Source organism: Manacus candei, unplaced genomic scaffold (genome assembly GCF_025592945.1).
Source record: "Manacus candei isolate 608988 ecotype Guabito, Panama unplaced genomic scaffold, ASM2559294v1 h1tg000025l, whole genome shotgun sequence".
In the NCBI taxonomy this organism is placed as follows: Eukaryota; Metazoa; Chordata; class Aves; order Passeriformes; family Pipridae; genus Manacus; species Manacus candei.
In genome coordinates this window covers 4,471,858-4,490,334 of record NW_026138073.1, presented here as the reverse complement: position 1 = coordinate 4,490,334, position 18,477 = coordinate 4,471,858, and the positions used below count along the sequence as shown (strand labels likewise).

Sequence of the window (18,477 nt, the reverse complement as noted above, 5' to 3'; positions counted from 1 at the left end):
CCTCTGGGACAGGAGAAAGCCAGAAAAACTACTCACTGGCTCCGGTTTTCCTTGGAAATTCCTCAGAGACTCATTGCCTCACCACTGTCCATAAAAGTGCTTTTCAGCTGTGGTGGAAAACAGTGTTTCTGACTGGAAAAGGTCTTTCCCAGCTGGTGGAGTAGGAAGGCACTGTGTGATGTTCTGCGATGGAGCAGCCAGGGAGAAGAAATGTGATTAATAACACAGAGATGATACAAAAGGTGGCCACAAGCCAGGCTCCCATCCGCTGCTGCAGGCAGCAGACTGGGGCAGGAGGGCAAGAGCCTGGTCCTGCTCCTCAGCTCAGTGCCAGCTCCTCAGCACAGCCTTGCACATGGCAGCTCTCCTTAAACCAGAGGCCATGGACAGTCGGCAGGTGACAAAACACATTTGGGTCCCTGAGCCATTTTTTTTGGGATGAGATGTCCAGGGAGGTGAAACAACCCAAATCATCTGTGATGGCTTTGTAGCCCCTGATCTGTCTGCTGGTGACTTGTGTGGGGACACACTGTCTTCCAAGAGAAAAACTCGGAGCCCTGCTGGGACTCATTCAGGGACAATTCCCCTACCTGGAGCTGACTCTCCCCATTTTACAGATACAGAGCACACCTGACCAAACATCAACTTCTGGTTTAAACCCCTCTGCCTGTGACTTTGGAAAATTTAATCCCACAAGTCCTCTCCAGTTCACTAAAATCTCACTAGTGATAAAAGTGCAACACACAACCAAACCCAAATCTTATTTTCTATATTTTGATTATTAAAATCTACCAGTCAATACCATTTGGAGACACACTATAATGAGTGTGCAAAGATTCTACCCCTCAGTACTCCCTCCCCCCCCCCCCAAAAAAAAGTAATCTGGTATAATTTTATGATAGAATATTTTTATAAAATCATTTGTACTAATTTAAGCATTTATCATTATATGCAAAAAGATTTCTTGATGAGAATATTATAGACGGTGCATGTTTTTGACATTAGCATTTTATTTGGATGACTAATCTTGCAGATGTGAAATTTTAATGAATTATTCATGAAAAATCTCTCCTCTGAAATTTCAGTTTGCTGCTAATGCTAGTTATTAAACATTTTATTTTTCTTTATAAAACTTGATGAAGAAAATAAATGTGTGCTTATGCTAAAGATAAAGAAGATGGGTTTTTCCTTCAAAGTTTGTCTCGGGTGATAGTGCGACCTGGGACCTTGCTCCCCATGGTTTTGTGGACCATGGGATTGACCCTACAAACCCCTTTTGAGAGGGGTGCAATGTGTGATCCCAACCCTTCCTACCAAAGCCAGCAGTGCTGTTCCTGTTACAGCACTGCACTGGGAAAGAGGTGCAGGATGAGGCCTCAAACCCCCTCCTTCATGATTTGAAGCAGAATCCAATGAGAAAACAAGTTATCAACTCCCTGGGACCCCAATGGATAAAAGTGATGGACTTTCTTGGAAAAGTGGATGAATCCTTTCAATGATAGTGTCTTCCTTCCGGTGGCTTCCTGTGCTCAAGCCTCAACCAACTGCCTTGTCCAGACTGACCATGAAACCCCCATTAACGTGTCTTGTACTCAGATGTGGTTGGGGACACCATGAGACTGTCCATGAACGTGCTGGGACACGGGTGAGGAGTAACCAGCTGCTCCATGGATCAGCACTGGGGCCATGGGATGTGACACCAGGGTCACCAGGGAGGGGGAACAACAAAACAAGAACTTCGGACATGGCAACTCGCATTACCAGTGTGAACAACCAGCATTTTTATTGCATTTGAGAATGCTATAATGTCAGTAATTAGTACTGACTACACAACATTTTTTATTGTCTGTATCAACAGACATGGAATGATGGAATTACAGTTGATGTAAGGAATGAGTTTCTTTTATGCCTTATCAAAAAAAAAAAAAAAATCTTGTTACTGGCAGCACATACACACGAAGCACCATGCTAACAGTCTGGACTGTACCATTTTCATCAAGGCTTATGGGTAGAAGATACTTGGTTGCCTGTTCTGGGCCCATTAAAATGCAGTCCTGAACTGCAAATTCACCTCGCAAGACTAGAATACTAAATGACTTCTGAAACATCTAAAAAAATCACTCTGAGTTCATTAACCAAAGGTACCAAAGGATTCCAAAAGAGTTTAAACACGTTTGGTTTTTTTTTTCTCCCATGCTATAATGAACGTGAGATTATTGGCGATCTGAAAACTACAATAGTTCAAAATTATTTTAAAAAACTTTATATATATATATATTTATGTATGTGTATATATAAAATATCTAATGATCTGCAATATTTGTAGAACCAGCATCCCTGCCCCGGTCTCTTCCTGAAGCTGAGCTCCAGGGGAGGGGAGGTGTAGGACCTGCAGTGGGACTCTTGCGAGTGAGAATCAAAAAAAGGTCTTTTTTTTTTTTTTTTTTGTGGTCAGTTGTTCTACATAAGCCTTGATTTTTATTTTATTTATTTTTTTTTTCATTTCACTTCTAGTTGAATGCGGAAACCTAACAGGTTTTACATTTACAAACTTTTTTTTTTTTTTGTGGACAAGGAAGGCTTTGACTCTCATTCCTGACAGCGATTTACCTGATACATGGTACTACTTTCATAATGTACGCTTTTCTTTGAGAAAAAAAACATGTAACAAATTGTCTTTACATCTTGGCACCTTGTAAAGTTTTTTTTTTGTTTTTTTATACAAAAAGTTCAATAGTTTGACACTCCCCATTATTAATCACTACTTCACTGATAAACTTTGAAAGTGTGACCCTGGAATTCATCATGCAAAATATTTACTGCAGCAGGAGAAAAACATTTTTTTTTTTAAACGATTTTTTTTTTTCCTTTCAAATATATGAACTTTGTTTAAGACAGCCAGAAAAGGCAGTGGTAAGATAACAGAAGGGGTGGGAAAGTATCAAAAAAACCAGCTTAAACACAAAAACTGTACAAAAATGCTTCGATCAATGATAACAGGAGAAAAAAAAATCTGTCAACTATGTTACAATTTAAAAGCTGAAAAAAAAAGTCAGGGATTTTCTCCCACATGTCAGCAAATGTCATCCAATATTCTTAAAGCAAGGATAACTAAATAAAATACATGTGCAGCGTATTCTGCAATTCCATTACATACAGTAGTTTTTTTTTTTCAAAGCTATTTTTTTTAGTATAGTTAATATAAAGCAGTTGCACAAAAAGCAAAAGGTGTTTTGACAAACAGGTCTGCATTTATTCCTTTTGAGGAATGATATCTAAAAAAAGGACCTTTCCACCTTTTCCTCCCTCCCCACCCTCCCCCCAAAAGACAAAGGCTCACACAGACACAGTGGGATATATATGTACAACATAATAAACCCCTCCCTAAAGAAGCAACTGTATATCCAAAGGGATACAGAATCAGAATTGTAAAAATCATAGTGAAGTTTGCTTGATGTAAAGCCTGAGATTTTCAGTTGGTTCTTCTGCAAGGCTGCAACACCTGCCAGATATGTTAAACTCTAATTTTTTATTTCTTTTTCTCTTTTTTTATTTTTTTTAATTTTTGCTACAGTCTTTAGACTAAGCATGCAAGACATACAACTAAGTGCAACTGAGTGAAATGTATTTTTTATTTACTCATTCCCTAACAGTTTGGACTGAGGTATGCGTACTAACAGTTTCTCATGCTGTTATCTTTACTCATGTCTAGCTACACATGCTGAGAATGAACTAATCTACCAGATTTTTATCCCCCTTCTGAATACCGAACTAACCAGCAAACCACTCAGTTTAGAAGCACAGGGCTCAATTCTCATGATCCCTGTCTGGCTACCGCCGGCACGTCACGAAGCTGCCTGGATATAATTTAAACCAATAAAAAAAAAAAAATGTTTCCAAATGACCACAGACTGCCCTTTTTTTCTTCTTTTTTTTTTTCCTTGTCTTTTTGAAACAGAAAGCAGAGTTGAGGTTTATAAAAGTAACTGCCAATAAAATTTCTTGTACCAAAGCTTATGAGTGGACAGGAGTGTTATTTCCTTATGAAAAATGCTGACCAAAAACTAAACAAAACTGAGCAAATGTGCCAAGATCAACCAAAATTAAAGCAGTCATCCCAGCACAGTCCCGGAACAGAAGTGGCACACAATCTGTAGAACCAAAGACCAAAAAATTATTTCTTTTAATTCTAGAAATACTATTATGTCGTCCAGTTAAATTGTGGGAGCTTTTCTGTTCTCTTCTGTGTTTTATTAAACTGTCTCCTTTATCTGATACTCTAATTTTCCGTGAAATAACTGTGTCTTTGCTTTCTCCAGCTCCCTTCTCGTAGCTCCACCAGTAACACTGATTTCTAGTTTTAGCCTCAAAAGCTCTCCTCTTTACAGACTTTCATTTTGGTCACTGTAAAGAATTGCAAATAAAAAGTAACAACTTTGGTTCAGACATCTACTTGGCCTTCTAAATTTTCTAGAATAAAGGAGCAGTTTCCCTCTCAGGTTAGCAATAGCCCACATCTTGTCATTTCCCTCTAAATTCTTCAACCTCCTTTGATCAACAATAAGAGGATATTTGGCTTCATAAGATAAAGCATATAACAGAGAACATAATTTACCTTTGTGTAATATCTTTGGTAATTTTAGGAAAAAAAAAAAGGTTCAAAGAAGAATATAAATTAAGCTCTGAAAGGCTTTTTGAAATAATAAAAAAAAAAAAAAAAAAAAAGCTACAGTCCTACATAAATAAATGAGTGACAGAAAAGTGGTTGCAGAATGCAAACGTGTAGGTGTTTGGTGACCGAGGTTTACTGACCTATCGCAACAGATTTTGTATGTCGTGTTTGCTTCGCAGAGCTTTGCCAGTTTTGCCCTAACAAGCCCCGGCGCGAATTCTCTCCTGGCTCTCCCGTCTCCTACGGCGAGGTTTCCATACTGGCTGGTGTAATATTGCATAACAATCGTAACTGCAGTACTGGATTTGCACAGCTGAAAATTAACACTTTAGCATTAGTGGGGCTCCGTCCTTATTAACTCCCGTAACAAGTTCAATCTGAAATCTAATTTGTATTCAAACAGATTAATGCCACCAAGCAATCCTGAACTGATGTTTAACCGTGAAACATCACCCACATACAATAACAATTTAATGAAGTCATCTTTCCAACCACTATTTGCAAATGCAAATGCAAAAATGCTAAAAAAAAAAAAAATAAAGATTGTAATAATAAATGTATAGGTGCCCATCTCGGTAATCTCAGATATTCCAGAAAGATTTGTTGACCCATTAAGAACTCGTGTTAAACAACCGAGAACCTGCCACTGTACTATTCATTCTCTACTAAAAGTGAACTCTGTTGGTGCTGCATATATTTCTTTGTGCTGTTCAGTTTTGTGGCATTTGCTAATATTCACCGTTGCTGCCAAAAAAAAAAAAAGGAAAAGAAATCAAAAAACCCAAACAAAACAAAAATATATTAAAAATACTGCTTTGTGGAATGAATCTGTGTTGCTTCCTACAGTGTTTCTATGTTCATCTGTCATTCATTCTCATTCTTGCAGTACTTCGTTCCTCTCTCTCCGTTGGACAACCCTTCCACATGTATCGTGCAGCATTTGGGACCTTTTCAAAAAACAACAACAACAAAAAAGGAGACACCGAAATGGAATGTTTTCCATAGCTAAAGAAAACATGGTGGCATCTGAAGGAAACTGGAATGAATGACAGAAAAAACTACAAACAATTCAATGACATTCAGCTTCGTATAATAAAAACACCTATTAACATTCATCACAAAGTACAGAAAACGTTGAAGCCTCCGAGAGGCCCTGGGCCCAGATGAGGCCTGAGGTCAGAACTTAAAATGGTAGAGGAGAAGTGGGGCGGGGGAATAAAAGCAATACATTAAAAAGTTTGGGATAATTTTTTCTTTGAACCCCTCCCCGATATACACGCTCACACGCACACACACATACCCACACACGTGCACACACAGGCCTTCCCCATCCCAAATGGAAGCAAAAAAAAAAAAAAAAGAAACCAACCAAAAAACAAACAAAAAAAAATGGAGTAAAGGCAGTGATAATCAACATGCAGTACTGTGCAAATATGTTGTCCATTGGAATCCTTAAAATCTGGGCAAAGACTTGATCTGCAGTTCAGGTGTACATGCTCAGTTTGATGTCCTCAAGTGTCCAAAATTGGCAGGACCTGCAGTCCACAGCTGGCTGCTAAATGCAAGTGAATCAGTTTAGCAAATTTACAACACTGATGTTGACTGTAAGAGAGGAAAATCCCAAGTACCAAACAAGTCCATCCAATGCACAGAGTACAAATTCCTTTTTTCAACAAAAAGTAGAAAAATCAAAAATACTCCCAAATGGGATACTTGATGGCACTAAGAGTTAACATATTTCATAGTTGTCAAAGTGGACTGAGAATTCTCCAGACTGTACAATAATGGAGAGATTTCACAGCTAAGTTTGACGTGTTCTTCCAATCTTCATTCTCAGGGTAACGATGTCAGACATACTCATTCTATGTCCTCATTTACAGGTTCGTCTTCATAATCTCTGTCGTGATCGAAATCTGGACTGTGGTTGGCTGTTGTCACTAAGGATAGAGGGCCTTCATTTTCATCTGGGTCTAATGGTTCTTCTTTGACATGCACGGGGTGCCTGGGAAAACAAAGAGATGGTCAATCACCAAACTGCTCGTTAAAAAATGGTTTTGACAGCACAGGTAGGTTGGGGAGAAAGGTGGTTTGGGGGGCTCAGACTGGGTGGGACCAGTCTAAGAGCTCCAGGTCACCAAGCAGGAGTCCCTTAACTTCTGCACAAGCCATGGAAGCCAAGCAAAGCACTTTCTCCCAGGTAGCCATTGACAGAACAAGAGTAAATAGCCTCAAGTTGCACCAGGGGAGCTTTAGATTGGATATTAAGAAAAATTTCCTCACTGAAAGAGTGGTCAAACATTGGAACAGGCTGCCCAGGGCAGTGGTACAGTCACTATCCATGGAAGTGTTAAGAAAACACATGGATGTGGCACTTAGGGACATGGTTTAGGGGTGGGTTTGGCAGTGCTGGGTTAATGGCTGGACTTGATGATCTTAAGAGCCCTTTTCCAAAGCTTAATGACTCTAGGATTCTATGAAGGCTACGCCAGGCGGGCAGCACTCAGCTTCCCCGGGAAAACACTGTGGGAGGAGCACCTCGATAGGGTTTCCGTCTTGGGATCGAGAGAAAACGCTCTCAGCTGACACATTAAGTTAATATGATCTTTGGATAAATAAGCGGAATAAGCATCCGGATGGGAAAGCAGCGGCCTGCCAGCCCGCCAGGCTGGGCTAATCATCGCTCGCTGTGTGTGCAGCGTCTCTCGTTAACATGCAGAACCTGTGAGACAACTCTCCAGAGGACGACCCCAAGTGAGGTTCTATCATTAATCAACTTCAAGCAAACACAGCAAAGAGACACCATGATACATGCTTTAAACTCCAAATTAATGCATATTTTTACAAACTGTCAATAAGGGAAGAAAAGCCCTGCCAGGAAACACAAACAGAGAGGAAAAGGCTCGCTCAACACAACAATATGATAAGAAAGCACAGTCCTAACGAGAATAATAACACTGTCAGCTGTAAACAAGGCAGAACATGATCCCCAGCTCACGGTGGGCACAAGGATGTACTAAAGAGATGAGATCTGCCAAATTTCTCATTACAGCAAAGCACATGAATAACCCGCAGGGGAACGGGGCTTGGTCATTCAAAACGGGTACGATAACAATTGAAAAATGTTGTTCGTAAATCATATTTACAACAAATCCTATACAAATACAAATTACCTTTTTTTTTTTTATGCCTTTTTTTTTTTGTTAGGCAGCTTTTGAAATGTAAAATAGCCATGTGAGTCAATAGTGTCTTGTTGGTGGGACTTTATAGGAAAGCAGGATTTTATTGACATTACCAAGTATTAATAATGTGACACAGCGATGGAGACCCTGTTTGCTTCCTAAATAATTGATGTTGTAGGCAATCCCTTAAAATAAAGTGTTAATGAGTTCAAGTCCCACTCTGTCTCTCATTGAGTTGATATCCACCTCCAAGACTTGTTTTTATGCTGTGCAGGCTGATTTAACCCTTTCACGTAGACAACATGGAAACACAACCTGAAGCACAAACCTTCCGTGTAAGAACTTTTTCTGTGCTTGAACAGCTTTGTTTTAAAATAAATGATTTAAAATAGCTGCACTGTATTTTATGTTTTGTGTGGATAAGAAGGACAACACTGTTTGTACTCTGCTGCATGCACAGACAGCGAGGATAAATCACTGCACACAGAGAAAATGTACTCAGCATCCACGGACAAACCAAAGGTAATTCTGCCTACTCTGAGTGAGCCAGTTGTACCCTTGCACCCTATTTATTTATTTCGGTTTGAGCCTGGATCAGTTTAGGAAGTATCTAACTTGCTGACTACAGACATTTCTAACATGAGCTGCGAATGCCTTTCAAGTCCCTGCATGTTTCAACTTCTTGAGTTGTAAAGTGCTGGATCAATACTAAAGTATTAACTGCACCTTCTGACTCATCCAACAAAGGAACGGTGGGGAGAAGTGATGCAGTATCCATGTACACACATCTTTTCCCTTCAAATTCACTAGTTTGTGTCCTATCAACACATATCTGGGAGCAAAGAGGTTCCTCTGCATGTCACAGAGTTTTTGCAAAAATTACACAGAGAGCATTGCTCATACAGTTTAGACCTAACTAGTGAAACAGGAGAGGTAAAAAAAAGACTGGGAGGAGACAATGAAAGTATCAGAGGTTAAGAAGTGGCATAAGCATATATCTTGCAAGCAGACTGTCATGTCAGAGGTGTTCATGTGCTATCCCTCCCTGCATCTCGTGGTCCCGGCAAACATTAAACCATGCTGACTATCTGCAACTTGAAAAACTTACATTATGAATAGGCTGTGGGGCCCCTCACTTGGGAGAAAACATGAAATGAAAAACAGAAGAAAAACGGGGAAAGAGTGGCTGCACAGAGAGCCTGATAAAGCCTGTGCTTCACGGCCTTTATGGCAGTGATCTTTTTTACTGCTGTTTTAATGTCAAAGTCTTGCTTTTTTGCTTTCTGGTTTTGATGCTGCTGCTGGGCTGATTTATTTTTTTAAAGTACTATTTTTGAAAACACAGATGGGAAATTTTCAAAGGGCAGAGGAGTGCATATATCACGTGCAGAGGAGGTGGCCTTGGCACGTGGACTGGAGTTCCTCCAAAGGCTGCCCAGTGCCCCAACACATCCCCACCACCTCAGGTGCCAGCTGTTAAGACAGGTGCTCACTGCATTCACAACCATCCAAAATCTGTGAAAGCTCATTTTAAAGTCCCCAAATCTTTCCAAAGCAAACTCTGCCCCTCTTCTGGTTTTGTTATGAAAGCAGGTGAAAGCAGGTGGTTTTAACTGAGGTTCTCTTTGAGGTTTGGTGTGATTCCCAGAAGTCAAAAAACAAAACTTGAGGTGTGAGAAGCAAGCACCAAGTTATGAAAAGGGCTGCTCGACCCCAGGCGAGACAAAGCCGCAGGGAGCAGAGCCACACCAGCCTCCTCCAGCACCTCACGTGTTGCAGAAACATCAGACAGCAAGCTTGGCCAAACCTCCATCCCCCAAATGACAAGGCTATCTGGGTAATGCACCCCCCAGGGAGAGAGCTGCAAGTAAAACAACGCCAAAAAATTCAGCTCCTTGTGTACTCTGTCAGCTGTAACCACAAAATGGCATGTGAGGAAGAAACCTTCACAAATCTGTGATTTTGCTCAAACATTTCTGAGCAAAAATAAATAAGCTTAAATAATCTCAAAGGCAAAGGGAGACTTTTGTATCCTGTCAAGTAAGTCTGAATCTCTATGTACCACCTCACCAAACCCCCAAATTGGGGAAGGAAAACTTCCTTTACAGACTAAAGAATTCAGTCTGATGAATTACAGAAAAGGCAAATGCTGGGTTAGGCAAAAAGAAAAAAAGAAAGCAGTGGGGGGAACAAGGAAAAGAAAAGAAAGGGTTTCCCGTTTCTGTTTTTACAGCAGCAGAAATTCAGCACATTCCTTTTAAGTAGATGCCCAAGACTCCAGAAGGGGTTAACAATAAATAACCTTGCTGAACACAGATTCCCCTTCTTTTCACATCTGAGTAATTCTTTTGTTTGTCCACTCTGGGAACAGAGGAGTTTTTAATAAAGCTGACTGTTGTTTAAAGCCACTGAGTTCTGGTGGTGCACACAGCATGGAGTAGTTTGCTTTGTGGCTACCTTTGGAGCATATCAGGATGAAAGTGTTATGTCCCCAAGCTGTAATTATGCGACTACTTTCTAGTGTTTCAAAAGGAGGGAGAGAGAAGGGAAAAAAACCCACCCTAGCTGTGGTTCAATGTGTCATAAAAAGGAAACGAATGAGTGGTAATAAGACTTCAGCTAAAGTGTTAGACTTCTTAGCTGTCATGTTAACAAGGTCCTTTAAACCTTACAATAAAGTTTAAAGCTTGACTCCTAATATACTGAAATTGTTTAAAAAATAATTTGCATTATGACAAGGAAATCTGTTCTGGGAAAAAAAAATGAAAATGTTGTTAACAAAGCAGGAGCATGAAAAATTAAAGGTTTCATAGTCTCTGGAAATTTGCTGTTGACTTGTGATTTTGTTTAGTGAACAGGGTAAAACCCCGTGACGTTTGAATGGTGCTCTGGCTTTAGATCCCTTCAAACTACTTAGAAACACCATTATAATGGGGAAGCTCTGAGGCTGGTATTGGAACATCACCCAGCCACATTTTACTTAAGCAAAAAGAAATGTTCAGCGGAGAACACATATATTATCAATTCTGAGAAAATGAAAACACTCAGGAAACAATCATTTCCATATTACAACAGAAAATTGGATTTTCTGGTGTATAATGAAAATGAGGCATCACTCCCCCCGACCTCCTCTCTCTCCAGTATTTGTTCTGTGCCCCTCACCTTGGTATCAATGTGCTAAGAGATGATTATTAAGTGCAACAAAGGCCACAGCTATGCACAGTTCTGGAAGATGTCCTAGCCTGTTTCAACTCAGTTATTTTTCCCTCCTCACAGTCTCTTCAAAGACAAGGAAACCTTAGGTGAAATGAGAAGTGCATGAACTGCACTAGCCTTGAACTTGCAAAAAAATAATTACTTGGATTAATGCAACATCATAAACATTCATCCCTGTCTGTTAGGCCAGGAGAAACCCTTGGGAGAAGTCTTGTTTCTGGAGAGAAGCCATGTCCCTCCACTCCTCCTTCACGCCGGCCCTGCGTGGTCACGGGCAGAGGATAACGAATTGTGACTAAAACTGCCTCGAGATGAATCCGTCTGTGAGAGACGGAAAGTGTGTCATGCAACGTTACTCTGGGAGAGATAATTAATACTGCACAAACAATCACTGGAAAAGCTAAACACATTATTTGAATGTTTTGAAGTAAATGGTAAAAGACAATGTTTAAATTAATTATTAATTAAAAATGAATGTTGCCATCTTTAAAGATTTTTTTTTTCAAAGCACTTTGTGCACTGATTTAAAATGCTGCAATATCAAAGTATTCAGAGCCTCAGATTCCTTCGTGCCCCCTCCCCTCTGACAACACATTATGCAGGTGGGAAACTTTTTTGCCATTAAATGCTAATTAGTTTCACAACTAATTACTATCGTGGTATTAGGTTAATGTTTTTTCCACTTTTTGATTTAGACTTACTTTTGTAAATCCCTTATTCAAATTACTTTGAAGTAAAAGACTACAAATTAGTTCCCTTTTTAATGTGTAATGTGAGCCGTGGCAAGGCAGCCAGTAATTTTACAGCCTGTTTTAAGGAGCAGGGGGAAGACAGGCAGTGCAGCTCCTGTGCACGGTCACTCACAGGTACCCAACTGCTCTGCTGAGTTTTGGGAGAATGACAGGACTTATAAACCCCGGCTTCCTCACCAGCCGCCAATTACCCGGTGTGTAAGCTGAGGGGAAGGGGGGAGTTTACAGCTTTGCAAACTCACTCCATCACCCCATAAATACCACACACACCCATCGGGGCATCACACCCTTCCTGCCTTACCCTTTCCTGCACCAGCTCGCTGCCCGGGTGCCGCTCGTGTTGAGCAGGGACAGCGAGCCCCCGTCACTTCATGTGGTTATAGGCGCACTCATTACACCGCCGTCTGTTGCTATAATGCCCCTATTAATTCTCCTTTTGATATTTTAAGAGCAATCTATAAATCACACGGACCTTCACGTTAATGCTTAGCAAGACCATTGTGCGTTGAGTGGTTTTTTTCGGACCCGCCAAACAAGCCCATTTCCCAGCTCTGCCCCACTGGCCGTGCTCATCACGTGGACCAAAGGGGAGAGAAAGCACATTTTTTTCTCCATGAAACATAGTTGCCTATGGGGTTTTGCAAGGTTCAAAGAAGAGAATTGTAAACAAGTGAATGATTTACAGCCCCGTGTGCTTGTTAGGCTGGGTTGAGCTGATCAGTTTTAAGTGGAAACCGGTAAATGGTTCTTTTATGTTCTAATCACCCCAGTCATGTCCTCAGATGGAGAGGTCTGGTCTTCTTGCTGCTACATCCATGAACCTTGGGAAAGAACCAGGAAGGTCTCCAGAGTCACACTTGAGCAGATGGTAAGACAACACCTGGACCAGGCGTGCGCCTGTGCCGTACTCACATCGCTTGCATAGGGGAACGTCCTGGACTGCTGTCACTCCCGTTACTGTTCGTATGCTCCATTGCACCATTGAGCTCTTCCCTCATCGCACTGGCTAAATTGCCCAGAGTGGGATTTCCCATGGAAGCAGTAGTGTATAGAGGTATACTGTTCTCAGCCATTGAAGCCTGCCAAGGACACAAACAAATCCATGAAGAGACATGACTAACGTTTTTATACATTGCACAACATGCTCACTTCTTCCAAAATATTCTCCACATTTACATTATTTGCAATTACGGGGTTTTTTAAAATATTGTGCTTTCTAATAGGTATTACCCTGATTCCACCAAGGGAAATTTAACATCATTTATATCTGGGTTTAAGCATTCATAGCTGTATTGGTTTGTGAGAGGATGGAGCTTTCCATTCCCTATTTGCAATTACACCCCCTGGAAAAAAAAGTGTCCTTTCCCTATTTTCCCTTTGCAAAATTATGTTTGGGGCTTCGGGGTATTTTTTGTGGCTTAGGTTTGGGCTTTGTTTTTAATGAAATTGGCAAAAAATTAGAACTGGCTCAGCTGATAACCCCTTCCCACTGGAGTGAGCAGGCACCAAGCAGGAGCGCAGCATCACAGAGTTTGGTTTTCCTTGGGACACATGTGTGAGGCTGCAGGTAGCACTAACTGGATCAGTCTGAGTTCACTGATATACCTGAGAGCTGAATCAGTCCATGTGGAATTTTTTAAACCTCAGCAACTCAGCTCTTACCTCAGCTATTACAGATCTTACCATTTTATTTCCATCTTTCCTTGTTATAAAGAAACACTGTGCAGAGGCACACTGGAGTTAACTTTCTAAATGGAAATCTTTGTAGGAAGAGAATGAACTGTTAAATATTTTGCTTCTGATTCCCACCATTCTGCCTGCTAATATTTACTGTGTGTCAGCATTAGCTCATGTTGATGGCACAGTCCTGTGTCCGGCGGGGCAGCAGTGGGAGTGCAGAAACCCCAAGCCCCATAGGAGCCCAGTGTCTGGTGGGGATGGGAGGTACTGGAATGAGAGGCATGGGGATGGGAGGCAAGGCTGTCTGAGGCTGTAGTGCTCAGGGACTGGAAGGACATTTAACCATTTCACCCATCCCAGCCAGATCTGGCTGACATCATCCATGGCTCTCTGAGCTGTGTCCGCGACAGAGAACCACAGGCGCTGGCTCGGCAGTGCTTGACCTTCTCCTGGGGGAGGTCAGCTGGCTGCAGTGGCCGAGCAAAAAAATCCATCAGGCTGGGTCTGCATGATGCAAACCCTGCCTGTGGGAGGGGAATCCATGCAAACGTACTCCCCACCAAATGCTCTCAGCCTGCTCCTAATTTGTGGGACAAAACTCCTCGCTTGTTGCCGAGCCGGCAGTTCTTTCCAGGGAAGCACAGCCAGAGACAGGGTGGAGGGAGACAGGACGGGAAGGGAGGGCAGGACCAGCCCTCACTACAACATCTTCAGGAGCACAGCCCCTTTTATTCTTCCTTATGTTGACCTCTCCATGTGTAGCCTATGTGTCACACGTGATTACAAAAGCTATTCTGACGGGGAGGATTATTTTTATCTTCTTGATTCAACAACCGGCAAACTCATTGTGATTAGGGGATGCGAAAAACGGTTCACATTTCCTGCACTTGGCAAAATAATGACTCAAGTTCTTCACCCACAGTGATAACTTGTAATTGCAGTAAAGCAATTTACTGGGGGAGAGGTGGGACACAAGGAGTATCTGCTATGAAGATAGTAATAGGGGAGGGGGATGTTTTGGGAGCCCCTGTTGACCCGCTGGGAAGAGAGCGCACTGGTGAGAGCAGAAGTCCCCGTACCTTCCACAGACAGAGGGGGGAGAGAGCTGCTTCTTCTCCCTGGCCGCGAGGGAAAACAGATAGAGGAGATGTCAGAGGGGTCTGGGTGAAGGAGAGGGGCAGCTCTGCCACCCCACAGGAAAAGAAACCACAGCCTGGCAGCACACAGTCCCCTGTGCATTCCCTGGCCAGCAGAGAGGCGGCTGTGGTGCTCAAGGGGATGTTCAAGGAGCAGGTCTTCCCAGATGCCTACAAAAGCTGGGGAACACTGCTTATTAATTATTAATTAGACTGAATGTAGGCACTGGCAGGTAAAGTGTCCTTGTGTCCCAGAGGAATTTGTTGCCCAAAGTCCAAACCACCCACCCAGCAGTTGCCACCTGCACGGCTTCCTCCAGACCCCCATCAGCACCAGAGCACCCACTGGGATTTTGCCTCCAAAACCCAATGGAGGGGAGAGAAGTGAGGAACCTGCTGCTGTATTTTCACCCTAAAAGAGAACCTGCCTCAGTGGAATTATTACTGTTCACCCCCATTTATTAGAGGGACCACAGCGGTAGCAAATCGGGCCCAGGTTCCTCTCTCAGCACATACGATGCTACGGGGGAGCAAGAGGATGTGGCTCTTCCAGGAAAAGAGGGGAATGGAAACAGTTTGGAGGTTATCAAAAAAGACAAGAATGGATGGAGATGACGACAATGACACGTGTTTCAGAAATAAAACACGAACAGTTCCATATGATAAGCATATTAATTGAAATTAGTCACATAGTTAACAATGTGAAGAAATGCAGGATCATTTCATTTTTGCCTTTCAGCCTCATGAATGTAAAATGTGCTTGTAATCTTAATACTATTCAGGAGACAAAGCAGTCTTTAAAAATCACACTTCACAAGACTCAAGGGAAAATAAGTTACTAATGAATGGTATTTACAGTTGCTTCGTTTAAACATGCTTTCCAGGAGTTACTGCATAAACTCAAATATTGAGAAGAAAGGCAGAATATAATTTTTCTCCAAATAATCTATTTCTTGGTTGTGAAAAAAGAAGTCTTCTAAACCTTCCACAAAACGTGATTGCCCAAGCAAATACCCATGGTCATCAGTGAACTTCTTGAGAAGCAACTCCCAACAACCAACCAGGGTGTTGCCTCCTGGATTAATTCACACCATATAAAACAGGTCTGAACCCACACACAAACCCACAGACCCCACTGCAAATCCAGGGCACGGTAGTGCATTTGTATCTCTGGTTTATACAGCAAACAGTGACTTGACTTGGAGTTTTTGAGCTAGACTCAGGAATTTGTTGAGAGGGTAAAAAGAGCACTTGAAAAAGGGCTGGAGAAATGCACATTTTTAGGTTTCAAGTTATTAACTGTGCACTGACACTTTGTATATTTCTGCATTGTGAAAAACCAGAATTTTTGTCTTACAATTACAGCTTAAACCAATAAAAATTATCTTTTTTTTTTCTATAGGAATTGCACCGTTTATTTTTTACCAACAATAGGAAGATATGCAAAAATAGCCCTTAAAAGAAAAGGGGGAAAAATGATCTGCTTTCTCTTTAAAGCCATGAACAATAGAAGGTCACGTGCCACAGTATCCTATCATTCAGCACATTAATAGCTGTGCTAGAGTAATTACACTTGTGGTATTTTTGCCTCAAGTGAAATTCTGAAATAAGAGGATGGAAATTATGATACTGCTGATAAATATTAATAAGTGAACTTTTAATTTTTTTGCCACAATATTCAAAATGCTAAGCATCTAGCTAATGCTGAAGCAGCCTGATATGTGTTTGCCTCCAGGGACTATGATGCTTTATGCACTTAAGAAAAAAGTTTAACGGAATTAAAATTTAATATCTAATTAGAGCAAGGCTAATATATTTTGAAATGAGTGGGGAAGACACACGCCTCTGTTGCATATTTGCTACAGTCATTAATCTTACCTGTAAAGCAGCATTGAGAGGTGTGCAGTAGGTGTGGCTGGTCTGTATGTTTTTAATAAGAGAAGGGTTACTGCATAAGAAAAACATAAAAAGGAGAGTTAAATGCAACCAACTTCTGTGCGACTGTTTCAAGCATGTAATGCTTCCTCCCACACCAGAAAACTAGAGCTGAGACTGGTTTTCCACACGAGTTCTCTTTCGTTTCTCTTTTTTTTTTTTTTTTTTTTTAATTTAAAGAAATTATCTGAGTTTTCAGCTATGGTTATCATGTTTGCCTTTACTAAATAAGGAACATCATTATCTCTCGACGTTACCTTGCCATGTGTTCTACTAGCCTGCGTTAGTAGCACATCTTGGCATCTCTGCTCATTTTAGCTGCATTCAGGAGAAATCCTCCCATTTTCATCATGTCTGGGAGCCAGTTACCACGTAAAGGTCCACCGTGAGGAGGTAACGATCAAAAGCATCACGGGACATTTTAAATAGTGCTTCATCCAAATTACCCTCCAAGTTGCTGGCAGCGCAGTCTCTCCCAGCACAGCGGGGGCCGTGGTGAGAGAGGATCTGAGCCGTGTTATTTCTTGCCAGGCAAATGGGCAGTGGCCACGGCGAGGGGCTGCCCACACCATCACCCCAAACAGTCCGTGGACATGGAGGCGGCAAGGGCAGGAGGCCCACGCAAACCACCACGCTGCCCTAAAGGCTCTTTGAATAAAATATATTCTAGTGTGCCACACTGGACCCCCCTATTTTAGTCAACTTTACGTAAGGGGCCAGATTTGAGGAATATGAATGCTGAACATATCCGCTCTCCCTTTAGGAGGCATCTAAATATCACTGGTTCCACCAGAGGGCAAAAAAAAATTAAAAGAAACACAAAATAGAAACTGGGTTAAAAGTGCCAATGCAAAAAATCTCCCATAAGTTTTATCGTTCACTGGGCATATTTTTATTTTTTTCATGTGGGGATAAATCATGGTGAGCAGAGCCTTAACTGAGACCCTTGCAGAGGAACCAGCAAGGATCAGTTGTCCTGGAGAGATGGCCTTCAAGTAAAGGTCAAAGAAAATCGCTTTGGGAGCCCCAGGAATATTGGTGCAGGGTTGTTGTAGGCACACGATGGCCTGTTGATTATCATCTTTACAGTCGGTCTCACTGCATTTTCAAACTCTTTAAAGTGAATTCAGCATTTCTGTCTTGTAAGTACCTTACTCTTTCTGATTAAGAGTTGCAAAACAAAGCATACAATTGAAAGCAAAGGAAAATATCAGAATTAAAACTTATCTGAAGCCTTTCCTGGCATATATCTGTCTTCCTGACACGTCTACAGCAGCATATCTGCGCTAGCGCGGATAATTATCTTAGTCTACATTGCTCTATAAATAAATGCTTTAACAAACATGTCACAGTAGAGTTATTACTACAGGCATTTGGATTATCAGAGTAGGACACACAAAATACACATAACGACCAAAAATTTAGTTTCTTTAGCAGCAAAGGTGATGTCACTATTTCGTGAAATGCAAGTCTACATGAGATGGGTAAATCATGCAAAGCAAAGCAACAGCAGAAAAAAAAAATTAAAGCAAGTAAAAGCTCTTACTGTGCAACAAGCTCGCCAAAGTTTTCATCAGGGCAGTATTTTCGAGGACGGCCTCGTTGAATATGACGGCCACGTTTAAACTCTTCATCATCAACAGTCCAAAAGGACCCAAACTCATCCTCTACTCTGATAAAGCACTTATGCAGTGAGAGGTTGGTGCGAATGGCACCCTGGGACAAGAGCAGCAGCAAAGGAGATGAAGTGGAAACAAAGGGACACGGGATCGGGGACAGAACAGACATCAAATACAGGGAAAAGGAAAAAGAAAATAAAATGCAATAAGCATAAGCAAATGGTTTGTGAGGGTTAATATGCATTGCCACCTAAAAGCTACTAGCATGTGATGCAACAAACACCAAGC

At 41.5% G+C, this 18,477-nt stretch overlaps 1 protein-coding gene across 21 annotated transcripts in view; it reads right to left on the bottom strand.

Moving 5' to 3' along the window:
- Positions 1-1,766: 1,766 nt before the first annotated feature.
- The window catches only part of FOXP1 (forkhead box P1), a 380,386-nt gene continuing 363,675 nt past the window's right edge, over positions 1,767-18,477 (bottom strand). For 17 of the 21 annotated variants that reach the window (XM_051788661.1, XM_051788668.1, XM_051788662.1 and 14 more), the window contains 4 exons: positions 16,514-16,583; positions 14,579-14,617; positions 12,732-12,898; positions 1,767-6,674 (listed from right to left, as the gene is read on the bottom strand). In XM_051788661.1, coding sequence (XP_051644621.1) covers positions 6,530-6,674; positions 12,732-12,898; positions 14,579-14,617; positions 16,514-16,583 — 421 coding nt within the window. In that variant the 3' untranslated portion in view covers positions 1,767-6,529. The remainder of the gene's footprint in view (positions 6,675-12,731; positions 12,899-14,578; positions 14,618-16,513; positions 16,584-18,477) is intronic. The other 4 variants (XM_051788678.1, XM_051788679.1, XM_051788683.1 and 1 more) reach the window with 1 other exon arrangement.